Genomic DNA, 24,293 nt, shown 5'->3' on the forward strand with positions numbered 1-24,293 from the left:
GGGTTAGGCCTTTTTTTTAAATTTTTTTAAAGGCACTTATTATTAAAAGAATATCATAGCGTCTAGGTCAGCATGTATCTGGATGCAGCAGAAGAACAACTATGATATCCTCCGAATGAAATACCAATATAAAGACCCGAAATCTCAGACTTTGGCAATCTGTCAACGCAAGATTCAAGACCATTAAGCCATATGCCGCAACGTGTTACCCACTGAGATGCGTAATGCCTGAGAAAAGCCAGAATTCTTGTGTAGACATTATGTTTTGCTCCCTAACAGCAGTTTACTCGTCGGTGTTGCTGAATCTACCGACACGTCGTTGCTTGGTACCCTGATTTCATATTGTATTCTGTTCAAAGAAATGGCAAAGTGTTAGCAATTTTCTATCACTTCCTCTAACAGGAGTCTGACATAAGCATCTGTTTCAAGGATTTTCTGAATATCCCCCCTAAAATTTTTATTTTCGTGAGTCCATTTGCCCGAAAATAAAATTTTAACCAGAAAATCTTTTTGGTGGGCGACGTCTTTCGATACTTATTTTATTTTCAACAAGCTTTGTTTTTTTTTTTAATCAACACAAGATTCATTTCCAGTCAAGGAAATTGACCATTTCCAACCAGGTTACCAACTGGTTGAAACGAGTTTTGTCGAAAGCTTTCGTGAAGATGTCGGCCCGTTGCTGCGTTGTATCCACTGGCACCACTTGAATATATCCCTTTTCATAAGCATCTCGAATTGCGTGAATACGAATTTCGATGTGCTTTGTTCTTGAGTGGTGTATGGGGTTCTTCACAATTCCTAGACACGCTTCATTGTCGATGAATATAGGAGTCTTCATGATGTTGATTCCGTAATCCAGCAACTGATTTTGTATCCAAAGAACTTGTGAACAGCAACTGTAGGCCGCGGTGTATTCTGCTTGAGCGGTTGAGGTAGATACTGTTGTTTGCTTCTTGCTCTGCCATGAAATCAAACGGTTGAGGTAGATACTGTTGTTTGACTCCTTTCACCACCCGCTTATCTCCATCATCCGCTGATCCGATTCTGGCTGTAAATGAAACATCTGGTGACACTTCGCCTGAGAACACCCAAGACAATGGTGCTTCTTCTTCACAGGCAAATGTGACTGAGCCAACTCAAGAAGATGATCCACCAGTGATTTACGTAGATGAACACTTCACCAACCTTCCGCAGCAGATTGAATCTCTGACAAATGCCGTCTATGCCAAAGCAGTGACTCCGATTCTGAAGCTTTAGAAATTAAGCATGTCAAGTTGTCATTTGTCTTGGCATTTTTCATGTTGAGCACGTATGTGTTGTTCTGTCTTGGAGCAGTGAGCATGATCATTTCTGCAGGAACAACATAACCGGGCTTCAGGAACAAGCATTCCATGTCATTGAACAGCACCGAGATTCCTTTATCACACACTTGAGAAATGCTCATGAGATTATAGCACAGCTCAGGAACATAGTTGACATTTTCCAGCGTGAGAGCTTCGGACACCACATCTCCTACTCCAACAATCTTTCCTCCCTTTTCGTCGCCAGCAAAAGACACGAAATCACCATCAATAAAGCGGAAGTTTTCCAGCAGTTCCTTCAATCCAGTCATGTGTCTTGAACATCCGCTGTCTACGTGCCAAATGTATTCCATGAGCATCCGAAGCCACTTCTGGAGTTTATTCTGATATTCACAAATATACAAATATACAAATTAGTTTGATTTGGGAACCCAGATCTGCTTCATTTCAAATCTATCGTGGTTTTGACCAACTTTGACTTCTTTTTGTTTCCAAAAATACGCAGATGACTCAACCAGATTTTTAACAGATTTCTTAAGATAATTTAGTTGATGTGAGAAGTTTGTAATAAAATCATGCTCTGGTTTAGGAAACTTTTGGGTTTTACAATGTTTCGCTGTATGTCCTAAATGACCACAACGAAAGCATCTTTTATGTCTGGGTCTTTTGGTGTGAGAAGATGATGTATGTGATGAGAGTCTTGAGCTTTCTGCTTTCTTCATTTTCTTGTCCACTCTGCTTTCATCTTCTTGATGTTCTTCATCACTGTCTGAATCGAGTGAGCTTTCAGACGTGTTGTCCTCGCTCGAACTTTGTTCTTCACTTGCTCCATAACTTGAACACTCGAAGCTTTCATCACCAGTTGTTTGATCTTCAGTTGAACTTTCTGATGTTTGTTCGTCTTCTGTGGTAGTGACGCTTGAATCTTCTTTATCTTGGTTTTCAGTGACGCTCCTTTCTGATTCTGTCATACCTGTTCTAGAAGGAATAAATTCGGGAATTTCCTTTGTAAGGAATTTTCCAAAGCTATTCCTTTTTAATTCTGGCACAAATACAGGAGATTCACAAGCAACTTTATCATCACAACACGCATAATTCAAATCATGACAATCAGACACACAAGGTTCACGATCACAGGTCTCAACTGTAGGCACATGGCCCTTACAGTCATCCACGGATTTAAATTTAGGCACTTGGCCATTACAGTCATCCATCCTACTTAAATTATTACATTCTTCCTTAACATTGTTTTTCTTAGAACAATTCCAGACGAACCAGTTAACGGTGGAATAACTGTCGCCTGAATATCCAATTCCTATTTTTGACCCGCCGCAGTCTCCATCCTCATCGCACACATCTTCTTTACACTCAATGGGATCTGCATTGCTTTTAGAACAGTTAGCGGTTGTATCATTTTCATAAAATTCATTTTGTTCAATTGAGGCCCAAATTGTAGATCCCAAAACGAATCCGGATCACAGTGGTTGGTTGTTTTAACCCATAACACCTATTGATTAGGTGTTTGAGATATGAAAAGTTAAGAAGAATCAAAGATGAAGGTGAAGCTAATGGATTAATGAATACAACAAGTGTTGTATTGAATCCAAACAATAAGATATAACAATAAACAACCTTGGATATCAGATTTGAGCACAAGATCAACAAGAGAAAGTAACAACACTAATATTCATCAAGGAGCCAAAAGCTTGAGTTTGTTACAAGGCATGAGCTATATATAGTGTCTGACTTGCCAAGAAATTTATAAATTTGCTGGAATCTTAACTACACCAAGTCAGATTTGCCACTATCAAAATATTACAAAATTAGCCCCTAGACTTTATAAAGTCTAATAAACATAACCAAAACAATCCATAACCATCTAAAACAAGTACCAACGGTCTCATATGACCTAACAATATTCCCCCTAGACCGTTGCGTACTTGATCGTTCTTCATTCTTGTTTAGCATTTTAGACCCTAATCGACTCAAGTACCTACGGTCTCAAAATGGTCTAACAATATTCCCCCTAGACCGTTGCGTACTTGAGCGTCTTCATTCTTTGACTCTGGTGTCAGGATTTGCTGCGTCTTTTCCCATGATGTGCTGTGATGGAGTTTTCTTGTTATCAACTTCGCTTGCATCCTTCAATGTGACATTGTATGTGGATGACATTGGAGATTTAATTTCTCGGAATTCTGATTCTGATGAAAGAATCTTGTCTTTTGAAGCAAGTGATTGATGATAGCTTCTTTCTTCTCTCGAGCTTTGTCACATTCCTTCTGTTAATCAATTTTTGAATAACATCTCCGTCATCTCAGTCTTTCTTTCTCTCACCTTTCTTAAGATCAGCTTGTAGCACCGAATCACCCCGCCTTTTCTTTCGCTTGTCTCTGCTTTATGCAGCCTGTTGGGGATCTTCTTCAATATCTTGTTCTTCGTTTTAGTGTGAGAAACTTCAAATAAAACATTTGCAGAATATATCTTTAATCCTGCATCATTCTGTTTCTCTTGATCTCGTTTCCAACAGTTCTTGTATTCTGAAACATACACACGAGCTAAGTAAGATCTGGATTACAAAGTGCTATAATGTTGTATTTGCAGAGGGTAGAAGTAGTAATAAAAGAAATAAAAATATTTACAAAGGCGCAATCAAATATGCAGGCAAGAACACTACATATTTTTGACATTTAGACAATTACGCCGGTCAGATACAAATTTCAAACTTTCTCGAAAAACATGCCCATTTTTTTTTATTAAAATAGCATAACTTATGAAATATTTATAAACCAGAGAAAGTTTGGGCCATTTTGACACCGAACTTCGAATTTTCAGCTCAGGGGAGGGGTTCCCTTTGATGCGAACATTCGACGCTCGTCGACTTACCTGCAGAAGATCATATTGCCAATACTTGCCAAATTCTTATTTATAATAATTATTATTATAATTAACCAGGGTACAAGAAAAACTGCCAGTATGTTTGTCCGCTTAAATCCATGCATCCTTCTTTCAACGTGCCTTTGGGGAGCGCTTTTATCATGTTTTTGGTAATATTGACAAGTCTTCGATGGCCCCCACACAAGCTATTGAGAATAGAATCATTACGCCCCCGTGAATCCCACATCAGGACATACCCCCGCGATCAAGGTATGCACAAAGATTCCTCATAACAGGTGAGTATATTGGTTTCATTCTCTTCAACGATAGAACAAAGATCAGGTCTGTACTTTCGTACAACAGAGATCCCAAGAGCTATCGAGGGCTAGGACAGATTGTTTGGTGAACAGGTCAGTACCACCGTACAGCAGAGTTACCAAACTAATCCGTCTGAGGATTTTGGCCAAAGATGGCGCTTATTATGGGTTTTGGCCAAAAATGGCACTTATTAGAAAGGGTTTGGCCTTTTTTTTAAGGCACTTATTATTAAGAGAATATCATAGCGTCTAGGTCAGCATGTATCTGGATGCAGCAGAAGAACAACTATGATATCCTCCGAATGAAATACCAATATAAAGACCCGAAATCTCAGACTTTGGCAATCTGTCAACGCAAGATTCAAGACCATTAAGCCATATGCCGCAACGTGTTACCCACTGAGATGCGTAATGCCTGAGAAAAGCCAGAATTCTTGTGTAGACATTATGTTTTGCTTCCTAACAGCAGTTTACTCGTCGGTGTTGCTGAATCTACCGACACGTCGTTGCTTGGTACCCCGATTTCTTTTTGTTTTCTGTTTTGCAAGAAATGACAAAGTGTTAGCAATTTTCTATCATTTCTTCTAACAGGAGTCAGACATAAGCATCTAATATTGGATTTTCTGGAATACCCCCCCCCCCTAAAATCTTTATTTTCGAAAGTCCGTTGCCTGAAAATAAAATTGAGTCAGAAAAACTTTTTGGTGGGCGACGCTTCACGATACTTGTTTTTCTTTCAACAAACGTTTTTTTTTAACTATTGACAAAAGATAGAGTATTTACAAATGATTTTGGATCACAAGATTCATTTTCACTCAAGGAAATCAACCATTTCCAACCAGGTTACCAGCTGGTTGAATCGGGTTTTATCATTTGTCTTGGCATTTTTCATGTTGAGCACGTATGCGTTGTTTTGTCATGTAACAGTGAGCATGATCATTTCTGCAGGAACGACATATTCAGGATTGAGAAACAAACATTCTATGTCGTTGAAAAGCACCGATATTCCTTTATCACTGACTTGTGATACGCTCATGAGATTGTAGCACAATTCTAGAACATAGTTGACATTTTCCAAAGTAAGTGCTTCAGATACAACATCTCCTATTTCAACGATCTTCCCCCCTTTTCATCTCCAGTGAATGACACGTAATCACCATCAATAAAACAAAAACTCTTCATAATTTCCTTTAAGCCTGTTATGTGTCTTGACCATCCGCTGTCGACATGCCAGATATATTTCATGAGCATTCGAAGCCATTTCTGGAGTTTATTCTGAAATACAAGTATATACACAAATCAGTTTGATTTGGGAACCCATATTTGCTTCACTTTGGATCTATCATGGTTTTGACCCACGATGTCCTCTTTTTGCTTCCAAAAATAAGTTGTTGAATTAACCAGATTTTTAACAGATTTCTTAAGAAGATCAAGCTGATTTGTGAAATCTTTAACAAAATCATTTTCTAGTTTAGAAAAATTCTTGGTTTTACAATGTTTCGCTGTATGTCCTAAATGATCACAGCGAAAACATCGTTTACGTCTGGGCTTTTTGGTGTTAGAAGATGATGTAAGTGATGAGTGTCTTGAGCTTTTTGAAGAATCTTTTGATGCGGTGTATCTTGAACTCTCGGCTTTCTTCATTTTCTTGTCAACTCTGCTTTCATCTTCTGAGCATTCTTCATCACTGTCGGAATCAGATGAATTTTCAGACGTTTGGTATTCACTTGAGTTTTGCTCTTCACTTGCTTCGTAACTTGAATCATTGCAGCTTTGATCTTCGCTTGAACTTTCTGAATCTTGGTCTTCTATTGTTTCAACACTTGATCCTTTGGAGCTTTCATCATTTATTGTTTGATCTTCACTTGTGGTTTTCGAGGTTTCTTCACTTGAAAATTCAGGGCTTTCACCATCTGTTGTTCGACCTTGGCTTGATGTTTCTGATTTTTGCTCATCCTTAGGACTTGAAGTCTCCTTTTCCTCTTCTGAGGCAGCACCGCTTGAGTCTTCATTGCAGTGATCTTCAATGATTTTCTTTTCTGACTCTGTCATACCTGATCTAAATGGAACAAATTCTGGAATTTCCTCTGTGAGGAATTTTCCAAAGCTATTCTTTTTCAATTCTGGCACAAATACAGGAGATTCACAAACAATTTTATCATTACAAAATGCAGAATTTAAATCATGACATTCAGACATAACATGTTCACGATCACGGGTCTCAAATGTAGGAACATGGCCCTTACAGTCATCCGAAGATTTGAATTTAGGCACACGGCCATTACGGTCATCCCGAATATTGTTTTTCTTAGAACAGTTCCAGGCGAACCAGTTAACAGTGGAATAACTGTCGCCTGAATAACCTATTCCTATTTTTGAACCACCGCAGTCTCCATCCTCATCGCACACATCTTCTTTACACACAATTGGATCTGCATTACTTTTAGAAAAGTTAGCGGTTGTTTTATTTTCACAAGATTCGTTTTGTTCTACAGAGGCCTTTTCATCAATTAGATCGTTTTCGGGATGAGGAGTTGGCATAGGCACATAGTTTTTGCTATATGCTGGAAAGAAGAGTTTTCTTTCATTTCCTTGCCTGTCCTTATACCCGATCCCGTCTTTCACATACGTTGGTCGTTGGTAGTTTTTTTATGTCAGTAAAGGCCTTTTGACTGACATTCCATTTGTTTATGACGATTTGCAACTTGTTCTTTTCGTTTAAAGCCTTTTCTAGTCTATCTGTGAGATCGTTAATGATAAAATCTTTTCTAAACACAAATTCCTTTAGAGTTTGCATTTCAACTAAAGTTAAATTCAACTTTCTCTGATATGCGGCCTCGTTCTGTTTAAGCTCTTTGTTAAATTTTAAAGCGTTGTCTTTTTGTCTCTCAAATTCTAGATTTAGAGACTTGTAATGTGCCACGACATCAACGCAAGCTGGTGTGCATAACTTTACTTTAAAGTTATGTGGAATGCTATTTACCAAATCCTTGTCTGCCTTTTCTTTTGAGGATTCGGTTTTCATGGCCACAGCTGAGGCTTTCGCTTTCTCTTCCTTCACAGAAGTTGTTTCTTTCTGAACCTGCTCTGTGGCCTTCACAGCTTCTTCAACCTTCTTGTCTTTCTCAGGCTCGGAGAAAGTGAGAATACTCTTCAGACCCTTGTCGGTAGCATCATCTCCTTTTGGGATTCCTGTAGCCTGTTTCTCGGTAGGTTTTGGCGATGAAGATAAAGAATCGCTCGAGATTTTTGCCATGAGCGCTTTGTGAACTTGTTCCTCTGCTTCAGCATTCTCTTTAGCTTGAGTGTCACCGAGCACAACTGTCTTTTCATTGGACCGTGGAGCCTTTAATGCGCTTGCGGAAGCGTTGAAGTAAGTTGTGTCTGAAGCTTGTTGACTGACACCTTCAGATGCAAGAAGTGCCACGTTCTTCAGTCCTGCAGAAGTCTGAGCAGGCTTTGGGGTGTAACCAGTCGTATTCATTTCTCGTTTGTTAACATCCATTTCAAAATCCTTCAAAGTGTTGATCAAATCGGTTAAAGTGACAGGATTTGGATTGTTGAGGAAATCCCTTTTGATCATCATGCACTTTAGGCTCCATTCCTTTGTAAGTGAGTCCAAAAGCTTCTTTATGGCAGCACGGTTAGTGATATGATTTCCTGCCTTCTTCATCTTGGTCATCATATTTCGAAAGCGACTGATATGATCGGAAAGGCTTTCTCCACGAATTCCACAAAACAGGTCGTATTGCTTCTAAACCATGATTCTTTTGCTCTCAATCAGCTCTTCGTTTCCCTCGTAATATTCAATCAAAGCGAGCCAGAGTTCATTTGCTGTTCTGTATTTTTCAAACATGTTACAGTCATAAGTTGACAGAGCCATGGTTAAGGCGGCATGTGCACGACAGTCCCATTGGATTAGGGCCTTGTCTTCATCAGTGAAGGTAGTTGCATCATTGTTGGCAACTACCGCATCTCCTCGAACAACCGTTGGAATGTGGGGTCCAGCGGTGACAGAGAGCCACAGATTGTAGTCCGTGTATTCGAAGAACGACTGGATACGAGTCTTCCAAGTACCGAAATCTTCTGCTCCTTTCAACTTTGGTGGTTTAGTGGTGGTTCCGGTCTCATGTTCTGCTTGAGCAATTGGACTTAGTTGATTCAACGACATCTTGACTTGTTTTTGACTTAAGAAAGCTGATCAGACAATAATTTCGCTGGAAGATGATTCTGAGAATAATTTCGCAGAACTATTTCGCCGATAACTTCGCCGGATAGAGGATGGATCCTGCACGAGTGAAGATAGCTAATGTCGCTGAGACAATTAACAAACACGTTAGTTTGGCTAAATTCGCCGATCACCGTGATAAAAACGCTGTGGTTCTTTATCACTGTCCTCGAAGTCGCCTTCGATAAATTCGCTACAGGGTCAATGACACTATTTCGCTGGTAATTAACAATTTTGCTTGTGTTTGATCGGCGAAACTGTTAATTTTGCGATATTCAAGTTAAATTTGCTGAATTCAAAATAATTTCGTTGGCTTCAAAAATAATTTCGCTGGCTTCAAAAATAATTTCGCTGGATTCAAAATAATTTTGCTGGCTTCAAAATAATTTCGCTGGCTTCAAAATAATTTCGCTGGCTTCAAAATAATTTCGCTGGCTTCCAGCTAACTTCGCTGAGCAGAGGGTTTAACACGAACTTAAACCCTCTAATCACCCAAATACAGCTCAAAAACCATGTTTTGATAGATCAAAATGTCCAAAATGACTCCCTAATCATATATTAACAACAACCTATCGATTAAACACACCAAATCAATCCATTTGAGGTCCAAAAATTTGAAAACTTTGAAACTTTTGAAAAACCTTCAAAACTATGAAAAATCTCAACAAAAACAAAACAACCAAGAGTACTAAGGCTCTGATACCAAATTGTAGGATCAAATCAAGCCAAAAATCTGATTTTGATAGTAAATCAAGATGAACACACCAAAAATATAGCAATGAAACCCACTAGATTGATTTGCACAAATGATGACACAATTAGCCGCCAAATCTTTTTAGAAATGTGGTTGCCTAAACCCTAATCATCACTTTCTATTTATAGCCTAAACACACTTAGGCTATTTACATTTAAGTCCCTAGAGATTAAAACTTACTAAAAGTAGCAATAAACATCAAGACTAATAAAATAAGATAACAAATATATTTTGTTTAAATCAAAATATATTTAATTATCCAAAGCACTATAACTATCAAATCTCGATCTTTCACACGTCATATCTTTCTTCGAACTTCTCGTGTCGACTTGCGCGTTGACTTTGTCTTGATGGCGTTGACTTTGTTGACTTGATTCGTTGATAACATTAGACTACACATTTTAGACCCAACAAGGGTTGCAAACGAACCAAACATTTGGCGAATAGTTCGTGAACTGTTCGGCAGGAAATTCGTTTGTGTTCGTTCCTTTATTAAACAAACGAACACGAACAAGAAATTTCGTTCGTTTAGTTAAATAAACAAACATGCACAGAGGCCGTGTTCATTCGTTTATGTTCGTGAACGTTCGGTAACGTGTTCGTTTGTGTTCGATAGTTCATTAGTGTTTTTCGTTTTTAAATTTATTTAAATACTTAAAAATTCTGACAAATTAAATATCTAATATGTGTCAGTGTATTATATATTCTGTTCATGAAAGATTGTTTGTATTCGTTTGTTTCCATTTGTGTTCATGAATATTAGTTTGTGCTCATTTGTGTTCATCAACGTTCGTTTTTGTTCGTTGCCTAAAATTAACAAACAAACACAAACGAACACAAACAAGTTCAATTCCTTAACAAACGAACACGAACATAAAATCCCGTTCAATAAGTGTTCGTGAACGGTTCGCGAACACATATATTTCTTAACAAACGAACACGAACAAGGTCTTGTTCGTGTTCGTTCGGTTCGTTTGCAGCCCTAGTAGCACATCTAGTTTTAAGACTAAAAATTTAACTCAGCGTAACGGAAGTAAAACATAAAGGTATAAGCAAAACATCAAGTAACCATCAAACGTCAGAAAGTGTCACTAATAGTCTAAAACATGAATGCCAACGTTTACGGGAGCCGGATAAGCTTCGCAACTCTGTCGAGAAGCCGTTATCCAAAACAAGCACGAAATCTACTAAGTTCACACAAATAGTTTTGTGATCAAATAAAATATATGTATGGAACTTATATGGTTAAACCATAGTCACATAATTCCCTCCAAAAGCCGCTCGTACCAATACGGAAATCGTATGAGTATTATACGAAACCAATTCGCGTATTCATGTTCTTCAATTCAACGCGTCTTGTTCATCAATTCATCGAATTTCCTGCATCAATTCAGCGTATTTCCTTAATGAAGTCATTGATTTCTGTTTTCCAAACTAGCAAATTTTTAGGTAGAATACGTATTAGGGTTTGGAATCACTGGGTAATGATAATATGTACAAATGGCGGGCTTGTAAAAAAGCGGGAAAAACAAAGATTACATATGGACGTTTCTATAATTTTCACCAATTACCAAAACCCAGAAATCCAGAATCATGATTATATATCTGCTGATTTCTTACTCAATTTCACACAATCACACCTTCAATTTCACTAATTTCATCCTCAATTTCACACCTTCAAAATCAAATGGCTTTTGGCAAAAAAAAAACAATTACAATGGTGATGATCAAGAGACACATGTAAGCGGGACACAAGATTTCATTGATGTTGATGATGAGGTCTAGGAAATATGACCAGCTAGTGACACTAATTAGGGTCTTTTATTAGAAGTTAGATCTTAAGCTCAAATATCAATATAAATTAATAATTAAATAAAATTGGGTTATTATAGGCATCGACTGTTTGCATTCTCAAGATGCTTTGCCATCGAAATACAATGACTGCCTAATCATCAAAACGCATCGTCATCCAAAGGCTCCGGTATAGCATTTACTTTTCGATATCCCGCTACTTCTGGTACAGCCTTTCCTGAAATAACCAAAACTGATTAAGAAACAGTAGTCGAAAGAGGTCTTCTTCTACTTATTTATGGAGTCGTCAAGACACATCGTCATCCAAAGACAATGCTTGCCTACATCGTCAAGACGCATCTCCATCCAAAGACAACGACTCCCTACATCACTAACTCATCGCCATTACGAGAACGACTACCAGCACACAAGACTCCAAATACTTTGCATAAAATACATATACGCGACTCCAAACACTTTGCATAAAATACATATACACCTAACATCATCTGAAAGCATTTAAGCACATGTCGGCCAAAAAACGTTAAACATAAAAGTGGACAATAGAACTCACCTTAACACGTAGTGAATCTACGCAATTATAACTTTAACCCTCGTCCAAACTCCAGAACCTGAACATGAACACGTACCGGTTATTAAAATCAATTCCTAAAGAACCTTACATATTTTAATAGATGGAAATGTGCTAATTTACATGTGGTCTCCCAATCCCTACAAATCCTCTCTTTGACCCATTTTCCCTTGTCCATTGCCCATGCCTTCTCCCTAGCTTATTTTGACCATTTTGTCTTATTTCCTTTTCTTATGTATGCCTATATATAGATAGGTGGTATGTAGCTTTCTCATCATCTTTTTCAATAGTTCTTTTACCATAATAAAATTTTTATGGTATCAGAGCAAACACACGATCCTACATAAAAGAAACCCCCCCTCCAAAAAAAAAAACTTTGGTGACATAATGAGTACCGCTAAAGAGGAAGAAACGCCGGTCGTTAACATGGCAGGTAACATCAACCTTGGAGGTAAATGGGTTGTTGATTCGGGTGCCACCGAAAACATTACTTGTAACGACTCTATGCTCGAGAATAAAACAAAGAAAAACTATGAAGCACCGGTTATCATACCAAACGGTGACGCCATAGCCGTAAGAGGAAGAGGAGAATTCACATTACCTAATGGCATGAAAATAAAGGATGTTCTCCATGTTCCCGAATTCAAATGCAATCTCCTATCTGTTAGTAAACTGACACGGGACCTTAAATGTGCTATAACCTTTTTTCCAGATTTTTTTATCATGCAGGATTTGAGTACAAGGACGTTGATCGGAGTGGGTGATTGCGAGAACGGTCTATACAAGATGGGGATGACGGGAGAACAAAGAAGGGTGATGGCTACCACGGTTGATACATGGCACAATAGATTGGGTCATGCTTCGAATTCTAAACTTACTCATGTTGATTTTCTTAAAAACGCCCATTTGAACCAAATGTTTTTTTTTTGTGATTCTTGTGTTAAGGCTAAGTTTTTAAGATTACCGTTTCCTATCAGCACTACTAAAACCAATGCTTGCTTTGATCTAATACATTGTGATGTATGGGGGAAGTATCGCACACCTTCTCCTTCACGAGCAAGCTATTTTTTGACAATCATAGACGATTTTAGTAGAGCTGTGTGGGTCTTCTTGCTAAAACACAAGTACGAGGCAAGCACTTGTCTCATTGCTTTCCATAAGATGATACAAGTGCAATTTGAAAAAAATATAAAAAGAATCCGATGTGACAATGGGGGAGAGTTCACATCCACTCACATGCTCATTTTTTATGCAAAAGAAGGAATTGTCTTAGAAACAAAGTGTCCACACACACCTCAACAAAATGGCGTGGTGGAACGGAAACATCGACACCTTTTGGAGATGGCTCGGGCCTTAAGATTTGAGTCCAACTTACTAACAAGGTTTTGGGGCGAATGCATTCTTACCGCCACATACATCATAAACCGGTTACCATCGGAGGTTATTGGTAACAAGACTCCTTACGAGATTCTATACAACCAAAAACCCGATTACGAACATATGCGCCTTTTCGGTTGTCTAGCATACTATAAGAGCACCGAAACACTTGGTGACAAATTTGTTGAAAGAGGCAAACCGGGTATTTTTGTGGGGTATCCACCGGGCACAAAAGGGTATAGAATTTTTTCGTTCAAACAAAACAAAATAATTATTTCAAGAGATGTCAAATTTGTTGAAAATATTTTCCCTTTCAAAAATGTCACTCTTGAAGAAGAAGAAGAAATCCTTATACCCCCAAAATGGTGGGATAGTGAACCTGTGAAACAACAAAAAGAACCGGATATTGAGCTAGATCCAATTGGGCCTCTTTTAGACCCAGAAACTGGGCCATCTTTACAACCGCAAAACACCGATGAAACCGATCCCACAAGCCCAACTGATCAACACACCCAAACCGAGCCCACTAATCCCACCGAGGAACAACACAACCCCAATCCTATGGGCCAAGTTGGTACGACCCATGATCAAAGTGTTAATCTAGAAGGCTTACATGAAGCTTTCGAAATCGTTGAACCACAAAGAGAAAAAAGAAGCAGGTCACGTCCCAAGCATCTCGATGACTATGAAGTCCGTCTCCCCCCATCCATTGACCATGAGCAATCCACCTCCAATCAAGAGTCCTCAACGGTACATCCTCTTGCACATTTCATTTCCTATGATAAGTTTACTAACAATCATAAAGCCTTTTTGGCGGCCATAACTTCCAATCATGAGCCAAAATGTTTTAGCCTCGCGGTGAAGGATCCAAAATGGGTCGAGGCCATGAAGAAAGAGGTTCAAGCACTCGAAGAAAATGGAACATGGGTCCTCGAAGAGCTTCCCGAAGAAAGCGCGCCATCGACTCGAAGTGGGTTTACAAGATAAAATACAAACCCAATGGAGAAATTGAAAGGTACAAAGCGCGTCTCGTGGCAAAAGGCTTCACCCAAACAGAAGGCATCGATTTTCATGAAACTTTTGCACCAGTAGCCAAACTAGTCACGATCCGAACCTTGTTAGCCGTATCGGTCAAAAAGGGATGGCACATTCATCAACTTGACGTCAACAACGCCTTCTTACATGGAGATCTTCATGAAGACGTATACATGAAAATCCCACAATGCTTTGTGAGACAAAATGGCCAACGTGTTTGCAAGCTCAAGAAGTCGCTTTATGGTCTTAAGCAAGCATCGAGGAATTGGTATCAAAAGTTTACCAAGTCCTTACTTGAAATCGGTTTCCGACAAACGGGGGTGGACCATTCCTTGTTCCTATTGAAGACAGACGAAGTATTCATGGCAGCACTCATTTATGTTGACGATGTCATACTAGTTGGGAATAATATGGAAGTAATGCAAAACGTCAAGACCTTCCTAGACAAACGATTTAGCATCAAAGATCTAGGAGTATTGAAGTTCTTCTTGGGTATTAAGGTAGCTCGCAGCAAAGAAGGCCTTGTGCTTAGCCGACGCAAGTACATCTTAGACATCTTGGAGGATACGGGAATGACTGGTTGTCGTCCGAGTCAATTCCCAATGGAACAAAATTTGAAATTGGATAAATGTGATAAAGAAGCTCAAGTCGATGCAAACCAATACTGACGATTAATTGGAAGACTCCTTTACCTTCAGGCTACTAGACCCGACGTTGCATATGTCGTCAATATTTTGAGTCAATTTGTGGGTGACCCAAGAGTTAGTCATTTAGAGGTTGCCAATCGAGTCCTTCGCTACCTCAAAGGCACTCCTGGACAAGGGATTCTTCTACCAAAGCAGGGCGGCACCAACCTCATCACTTACTGTGACTCGGATTGGCTTGGTTGTCCTTTCACACGGAGGTCACGAACTGGGTACTTACTTCTCTTGGGAGGCGCTCCTATATCCTGGAAATCAAAGAAACAATCGGTGGTTTCTCGATCTTCAGCCGAAGCTGAATACCGGGCCATGGCGGCCATGGTTAGTGAGATTATATGGATGAGATGGCTTTTAAAAGAACTTGATATCCCTCAAGATGGACCGACACAATTGTTTTGTGATAATCAAGCAGCAAGGCACATTGCAAACAACCCCGTGTTTCATGAACGCACCAAACATGTTGAAATGGATTGTTATTTTGTCCGTGAACGTGTCGAGTTAAAAGAAATTCAAACCATGAAAATAGATACAACAATGCAGCTTGCCGATCTCCTCACTAAACCATTGGGTACCAACCGCTTCCGCACTTTACTTGGCAAGTTGGGCATTACAGATCTCCACGCTCCAACTTGAGGGGGAGTAAAGAACCTTACATATTTTAATAGATGGAAATGTGCTAATTTACATGTGGTCTCCCAATCCCTACAAATCCTCTCTTTGACCCATTTTCCCTTGTCGATTGCCCATGCCTTCTCCATTGCCCTTGCCTTCTCCCTAGCTTGTTTTGACCATTTTGTCTTATTTCCTTTTCTTATGTATACCTATATATAGATAGGTGGTATGTAGCTTTCTCATCATCTTTTTCAATAGTTCTTTTATCATAATAAAATTGTTAATTCCCACATCAGGTTCACACGTGAATCCCACTAGATTACATCGGGTCGTTTGGAGGTTATTACCTGGATGTGAATGCATTAATGCTGTTTCTTTTACGCAATCATCGTTATCACCAAACAAATATGAAATATTCCATAGTCACTTATTCTGAATATTAGAGGTTGCCAAAATTAATAGAGTTCCTCTTGTCCTCATTTAGTAGGCCATTGATTTATATTAATGCTTTACATTATTACTAGTGCTAATACCCGCGAATTTCGCGGTGTTGAGAAATGATATGTTTTTTTTATTTTTAGAAAAAAAATTACGTTTATACTGATCATAAAAAACTGTATGCATGGACTTATTATGGAAATCTGAAGTTGAAGACTAAAATACAACGAAGCATCGTACTATAGATCTACCAAAACCATGTATTACAAACTCCTAAATTAAAACTAAGGGTTACCTTTTGTTATATTAAACCTAGTGAACTCATGATAGTTGTGATCAAAAGAACTGAATCGCCATGAGTTGCAGGAGGACTTGAGAGATAAGGTAACTCAGCCTACAAAATGGAGCATTAGATGGGGTGATTTGGGTTTTAAGACGGGCTTTCTAATCCCGTCTTAAAATACTGCTTCTTAAAATGAGTTTTTATTAGACGGGGCGTCTTAAACATGATGAACCCCGTCTTTAGATCCAAAATACATTTTCAAAAATTATTAAAATTATTATGATGGACCCTGCCTTATAAAGTAAGCTGAAAAAAAAAATTATTTGGCATTTTGTGTCCATTCCAAACCTGTCCAATTCAAGCCAATATATACATCAATTCGAACCTTTTCAAATCGACCCAATACATATTCAATTCGGAAATAAACCCGTCAAATTACAATCTATATATATAATAAATGAATAAGGTTTGGGACACATGTCCTCACATGGTGCAACCATTTTGGTTTTTTCCCGCCTTTTTTTAGGTCCATCTCTTAATATCGGTTGACCCGACCCGGTATTAAATACATTTCCTAAATTTGATTACCATCTAATAATAGCCTAAATCAATACCATAACCTCCATTGCATCTCACATCTCTCCTCTCAATCATTGTTCCAAACACTCTTAAGAACCTAAATGAAGATCATCGTCAACAATCGTCTTGATTGACAGTAAGCAATTGGATTCCATAATCTGTTGTCAAGATTTTGTGTTATTGTTTGTGATTTTGAACTTCGTGTACCATGACCGTTAGGTTATTGTGGATTTGGAAGAACGATACACAAAATCCCTTACATCAAAGGTATTTTTATCATTTGAGCATTTGTTATTTTGCTTTTTATTACTTTGATTTTGCATTAGGATGTTATTTGTTTTGATCGGTTACTGTGTAATTTGAAGGATCATTGTTTTCTATGTTTGTTTTCTCTAGCTTTTCTTTTGATTCTATACGCATGTCTTAATGATTTTCCTAACTATTATTTTGTTTTTTTTTTCTTTTAAAATTCAAATAGTTCTTCGCAAAATCATTAATGTCTTTTAATTCGATAATCTTAAGGTTTTAAAAAATATGTTTGTTTTAAAGTTTTGTAATCTTGGTTGAATCTGGCTTTAATCTTGATTGTAAATATGGTTTTCTCATTTTTATTTATTGGATGGAGTTCGTTTTTCAAGTAAAAAAAATTCTTGAAAGATACTTGAAATTGATATTTATTGATTTTTACTATATTGAAACACGATATTTGTTTTATGATTACCATATTGTTTAAGGAAGCTTATTGTTGATGTAAAAAATAATGTTTGTTTTTCAAAAAACACAGTTTCATGTGTTTACAGGTTTTGTTATCAAGAAAAAATATGGCCATGATGCCACCAATGTTGGTGATGAAGGTGATTTTGCTTCTAATATTATGGTGATCATGGTTTAACCATTTTCATACATCATTTTGATATTCTTTTTTAACGATTTCTACATATTCGTTCTTTATCTTTAGGAAAACAAAGAAGGCCTTAAATTACTAAAGATTCATTTACTTATGAAGTGATTAATTCGATTTTTTTAAATCTCTAATATGTAAAATTGGAAGTAGCAAAATAGAAACACGTCAAAACTGGTTGAAAATTACCCAAAGTTTATTTTTTATACAACCTCTTAAATTGTTTCTTTCACTAAAAAAGGTAAGCGTATTAAAATAATATACTTTATATATTGTAAAATATAACTGAAAATATTTATACAATAATTCTAAAATGATACCGTATCTTTTTAACATTTATATTATCAAACAATTAATTGTTTTTTCTTTAAATTGGTAATAAATGCATTCCTTTTCATTCATAATTTGATTCCCTTCATCTTACCAACTTTTCATATATCTTTTTCGTTTAGTATATTTTTTTTCATTTAGGAATGTTAACTATCATCATTTATTCATTTCCATTTCTACAAATACGTGTAAATGATGATTCACAATTTCATAATCAATCAATAAATATAATGTATATTTATATTATATATATTTTTATCATTTAAATACTAAGCAATGAAAATGAGTGTTGAACGTTGACTTATCACAAGTTAAGTCTATATTTTGAATTGTTATTTTAAATTGAAGTATTTAATAGGTTAGTCAAATTTATTAATTAGTTACTTTGTAAAGCTTAATTATTTTCTCCATCCATTTGTATCAGAATTAACTTTTTTAAACGTTAATCAAAATTATTAATTTAGTTTTGAATTGTAATTTTAAAGTAACATATTCAATAGGTTAGTTAAATAGGTTAATGGGCTACTCCCTCAATTCTTATTCATGTTTGCAGATGGCATTTACATTTGTAAGTTTAATTTCTTATTTTTTCTAATAAGATGAACTATTGTCACCAGCTATTATTTAGCTATTATTTGATTGCCTTTGTGTAGGTTTAGGCAAAAGTGAGGTTTCTTGTTTGTTGGCTGGTATGGTTATGTGATTGACTTTACTTTCACTTCCCAGTCGTTGAGTATGCAGCCGTGGAAGATTTATTCTCTTGGTTTGAAGATGAAATATTCCATATCTTGGCTTGCCATCCAAGATTGCGATTGTTGCTGTATGAATAGTTTAAAATTTGAGCAAAGATGAGAATTTTGTGTGTCATGGCGGGGTACTCGAGATGGTCATATGATTTGACTTTGCTTTCACGTGGCAACCAGTTAGTGTGTAGGAATGGCACATCCATACTCTTTCTTTAAATATTTACATATATGATCCTCATTATTCTTTCATCGTGTTTTCTAATCATTCATCGTTTACATAATATTACCCATTTTGATTGATTGCAGATCAATGGTGGATACTTGGGTAATTTCTCCTCCTTTTTTACCCACTGTAAATTTTGTTGCATGTATTCAATAATTTTTGTCTTCTAATTGAAGGTTACACCAGTTCTTTTTGATTCAGTTGTTGGAGGGCTGACGATGTTTGAGCCTACTTATGTCATTTTCTCGGGTGCCTTTTTTCATGTTCTGCATATAGACTAATAATACAGTTAGTAATTACGTATCTTTTTAATATAACGATGCTTTGGTTCGTTCTTACAAGATCCAAAGAAGACCAAACTACAGCTTCTACAAAAAGCACATATGTCGTTCACCTGGTATGGTATGATAAGCCTTTAGTTAAGTTTCATATAATATGTTTTTCACAGTTTGTCTTAAACTTTAATATACTTTGTAAATGCAGGGTGGTTATTTAGAAAGATAAATTCCAGTGATGTTATTAAATATGCGTCTAATGTAAGCACCGCAAGGAGGGGAAGTTGACTCTCGCCACCCTCCAATTTAGTAGCATTAGTTTTCAAAGAGAAATTATGAGAAATAACACGTCAACTAAAAACGAAATAAAACCAATAGACGCTCATGTGTGAATAAAGACGTTGTGCCAATTGTATGGGTCATCCATGCAAATTGGGTGACGCCATCACTAGAAGAGAGCATGTTGCTACTTATTTACTTAGAGTACACTAGGTACCTTTGATCTCCAATCTTATATAGGTGTAAAAATGGCCGGGTCAGGTTAAGTTTAGTTTTATTTAAACGTAATAACAATTTGAATTTTTTTAATCTATTATCTATATGTATAAATGAAATGGGGTTTGGGACACGTGTCCCTAAATGGTGGTTTATACATGATAATACATGTTCAATATATTCAAGAATATTGTACATAATTTTCAGTGTGTTTTAAGAAGTTTGACACTTGAAGATTCGGTTATCCATCGATGTGTGTCATCAAATGTGGCAAGTTTATGTTTATGCAATTAAGGTGTTTGATAAAAGGCTTATATGGGTTTTACCAGATAAATTCATCATTTCGGATTTAAATTAGCATCATTAGCATAAAATTCATTCTCCTTCTAAGTCGACAATTTCAAGTGGTTCAGAAATTACAAGTGGTTTGGCGACGAGTACAGGAGGTTCGGCGATCGGCGCTAATTGTTCAGTTCTCAGTCGGAGATTACAGGTGGTTTAGGTAGCATTATTGTTCTAATTTATTTTCTTTTTTCCAGATTGATGTTGTAGCTAAGAGTTGTGATGGAAGGCTTCACATTGCCAACAACGATGAACGAGAAGAAAGTTTGATTCAACTACTTATGGTATTATGTTACAGGTCACTTCTTTTGTATTTGGTGGTTTCAAGTGATGCTATTAAATGTTTACAAAATATTGAGGGTTGAGTCTTGGAACAATCAGCACATGGTCACCTTTTTATGGCCGCATGTTCGAGCCATGGTTCATCCTAAAAGTTTAGAACATTCTAATCTAACATCGCTACTAGAGTTCTTCACCGAACTCCAAAAGGAGGTTCTCCGGTTCGATTTCTACCTCCTTACTTTATCAGTTATAGTTATAGCTTTGATTAGTTTTTGTGTATTTAAATTAGTTTAGTTTTACTTGTGATGGAGATTAACAATTTTTGCTATCTAATTTGTGAAATATGATCGTTGATTTGCTTTTAGACTGTTTTTCATTATAGAATATGTTTTTTTTAGTCTGATGGTTTATATCCTGGTATTTTTGTTTTTTTTTTTTTGCATTTTATTTTTGAAGTCTTTTAGATTCTGATGGCTTTCATTCTGTGTCCTTTTACCTAACTGTAGGTGATGTTGAAATGGTTCCAGTTATGGTCAACACAATCAAAATGGTTTTCTTTTTTCTTGCTTAATCTTTTATAAAATGGACAAATTGTTATTGTTTGTTTGTTGACACTTGGTCCGTGATGTTAAGCCTTGGCTTACGTGAGATCGATGGGTAAGAAGACATCACACTTTATCATGTTTAGTACATGTATGGGTAAATGGGATAATTCGGTTTAATTTATCACTAACAGGTGCGTCAAATGAGTTGATTTTATTTAATATAGCTCAAACTGAAACGGGTCAAACAGGCGAAAGTCACCTAAAATGCATATAACCTCCGGATTTGTTTTATTTCAAAATAAATTACTATATTGATATTTACTCTTTGATCATATCTAATACTGAACTTATTTTTATGAAAAACAAGCTTCTGGGCAGTGGTACCCATTTTGACACGCACAGGTAAAAAGTGATCAATTTTTTATATATCCCAGATGATTTTTTGATATTTCACTATGATATGATTGGTTTAATTTGCCATTTGGTTAGAATATTGTAACAATTTTGTATAGGTTGTTGCTTGCAGTTGTGTTTTTTTGTGACCAAGGAGGCCGTTAAATTCTCAACACAAGGTGATTTCGGAAGGGCGGTTTTCTCCTTACACATTTTGGTGCGCAGATAACTCATGTATTTGTGTAAAGTATTTTATTTTTATTAGCATGATGTTGTGATGATCTAACTGTGCTTGCATATTACAAAGTTACTTATACTAGATAAAGGTGGAATTGTTACAAATAAAACAACCAATGTAATCTATAAGGAAATTCTTACTGAAAATATGTTTAGATTTTCTATTTTATTGTTTCAGTGTTGTTTTTTAAAGTTTTTTATGCAATTGTTTTATGATAACTAACCGGAAGAGTGAATATATCATTATTAAGTTTCATCTACTTACAGTTAGTTTATTTATATTTTGTAGATAATGTCTTATCTTCATGGTTATAAGTTTATACAACTTCTATCGGCAGTGGCGAAGCTTGAAAAAAAAGTTCGGGGGGTCGGAAGGTAACGGACCTAAAAATCCTAATTTATCGCGTAGTTTCGATGTGTATGTTTGGGTCGGACATCGATGATTCGATTCGGGTCGGGTCAAAAATTAGTATCAAATAAAAAACGTTCTCAAACATTAAAATCGGACCAATTTTATCGCGTAGTTATGATTTTATTCTTCCCCATAGCATAATCTAATAACACAAGTTAACAAAACAAATCACCCAAATTGCAAACTCTAATAGTTACGGAAACTAAGATTCAACAAGTTTAGGGCAAAAAATCGGACCAATTTCACCCTTAATTTCAACCTAAACCACATAAATTGAAGCCATAAATTAAACCTAAAGATACAAAACACATATCTTGAAGATTGAAGAAGTTGAACAAGACTACAAGTAACGCAACCTTTCTGTTCTTCTGTCCTCGTCTCCTCAGCAGTCAGCGATTCCAGCGAACAAGACCACAAAAGCACTGGTTTTTTTTGTTTTTTAGAGTGTTCTGTTGATCAGTTCGTAATCCCCCCAAATCCAACAATTTGGGGTTTTTTTGGATAGAATGTTAGGTGGGCTTTTAATTTGGGCTTTATATAATAATTTAGGCTATAATAAACATAACAATCTAATTTGGGCTATATAAATAAACTTTCTTTTATAAAACCGGGGGTCGAAAATGTATATACTTAAATATTTTTTTTATAAAACCGGGGGTCGAAAACGTATACATCTAATTTTTTTTTTAAACCGAGGGGTCGAAAACGTATATACCTAAAAAATTCTATACGAAAAGTACATACGTAACACTATTGCGCGAAAAGTTCGGGGGGTCGGCCGCCCCTCCCCGCCCCTTCAATCCTGCGCCCCTGTCTATCGGATCCACTGTCTTCTCATTTGCTAAATACGTATTTTTTTTCATTATTAGTTGTTATATTTATTTATACCTACCGCATATGTTGGATGATTTTTAAATTTAGTTACTTAATTTGCTATTTTTAGGCAATTCAATCATGCATGAACAAGATGTTATTGCTGAATAATATGTTCAACTCTAAAGTTGTTGTTACTACAAGTAATGGCAATTTATGGGCTGTTGATCTCAACTATATTGGTGATCAATATTATTTTATGAATGGTTGGCAAAATATCGTTAAAGATTTGGATTTGGATGTTCTTTGTGTTTTTGGTATTTGAATATGTCAGAAACAATAAGTTTAACCTATCTTATTACCACCAAAACCCTTTTAAGCAGTATTTACAACCTGCTTTTTGCAAGTCAATTGATCAACCATTCTCTACCCATTTTATAAGTATTTCATAAAGAAGTCTTATTGATAAAATACTTAATTTCCTTTTCTAAGATAGGCAGTATAATGATAATTTTTTATAAATTTAGTTTATATAATCAGGTGCTACCTTTGGCTTTTAGGATAAAATATTTCTGAACTCTTCATGTTCATACTACAGCTATTCTAAAAGTGTCTAAAGATCACACCTGGAAAGTTAACGTTTCGAAAATTGGTCCGAGTTATTGCTTCACAGATGGATGGAGTAAATTTTTCTTTGACATTCGGTTAGACTTTGGTGATATTATTTTTTTTTGAAATGCAAGACAACATGCTATTTAACATCTAACATATTTGATAAGTCAGGACGTCAATATGTTCTAAAATCTCCCAAACCCGACTTAGTAACTTATGGAAATATTACCAAGCAGTATAAGAAATCCCAACTTGATAATTCACCAATTACACCATTTTTTGAAACAATTGTTTCTTCTAATTTGCTAAGAGTTCAATAGAATAATTTTCGTGTAAATAATATTTTATTTACTAATTAATCAAATGAATAACTGATTAAATCTTTTGATTTTATTAGATTATTCCTGAAGAAATTGCGATCTTAGCTGGTTTAGATGAATCTTTGAGAATTATTATTAAAGTTATAGATGGTCACGAATGGGCTATGGAAATTCAAGCATAAAAATGAGCCTACAAAAATGTATAAACTTTTCTAATTTATTTGCTTATATAGATTTTTATAGAGAAACTTTATATATCTTTATAATGCCAATGCTTATTATTCGCCTATTATTTTTAACTTTAGGTTTTATGTTATTAGTTGGGACAAGTTGATAAAAGATGAAGGCTTTTCAATCGGAGAAAGGTGCATCTTTAAGTGGTTTGAACGTGTTGGAAAGTTTATACTTGCACCTTTCGAAGAACCACTTAGCAATGACTCAAATTAAGATTTTGTGTTAATTGATATGGATTTTGATTGTTATGG

The 24,293-nt window shown here is 36.2% G+C and overlaps 1 protein-coding gene and 1 long non-coding RNA gene across 2 annotated transcripts; one reads left to right on the forward strand and one right to left on the reverse strand.

The window, feature by feature from the left end:
* Positions 1–1,177: 1,177 nt before the first annotated feature.
* Positions 1,178–8,165, reverse strand: LOC110875361. The gene is made up of 6 exons (XM_022123558.1): positions 7,476–8,165; positions 7,101–7,274; positions 6,181–6,799; positions 3,636–3,838; positions 2,036–2,461; positions 1,178–1,684 (listed from the first exon to the last, which is right to left on the reverse strand). Exons 1-6 carry the CDS (start codon positions 8,163–8,165, stop codon positions 1,178–1,180), a joined length of 2,619 nt encoding a protein of 872 aa, XP_021979250.1.
* Positions 8,166–17,101: 8,936 nt separating this feature from the next.
* On the forward strand, positions 17,102–19,135 carry LOC110875359. Its single transcript, XR_004875299.1, has 3 exons — positions 17,102–17,149; positions 17,683–17,736; positions 18,840–19,135. It is a non-coding gene; the product is annotated as an uncharacterized LOC110875359 (long non-coding RNA).
* The last annotated feature ends 5,158 nt before the right edge of the window (positions 19,136–24,293 follow it).

The sequence above is a fragment of the Helianthus annuus genome, chromosome 12 (assembly GCF_002127325.2).
Source record: "Helianthus annuus cultivar XRQ/B chromosome 12, HanXRQr2.0-SUNRISE, whole genome shotgun sequence".
NCBI classification, from domain to species: domain Eukaryota; kingdom Viridiplantae; phylum Streptophyta; class Magnoliopsida; order Asterales; family Asteraceae; genus Helianthus; species Helianthus annuus.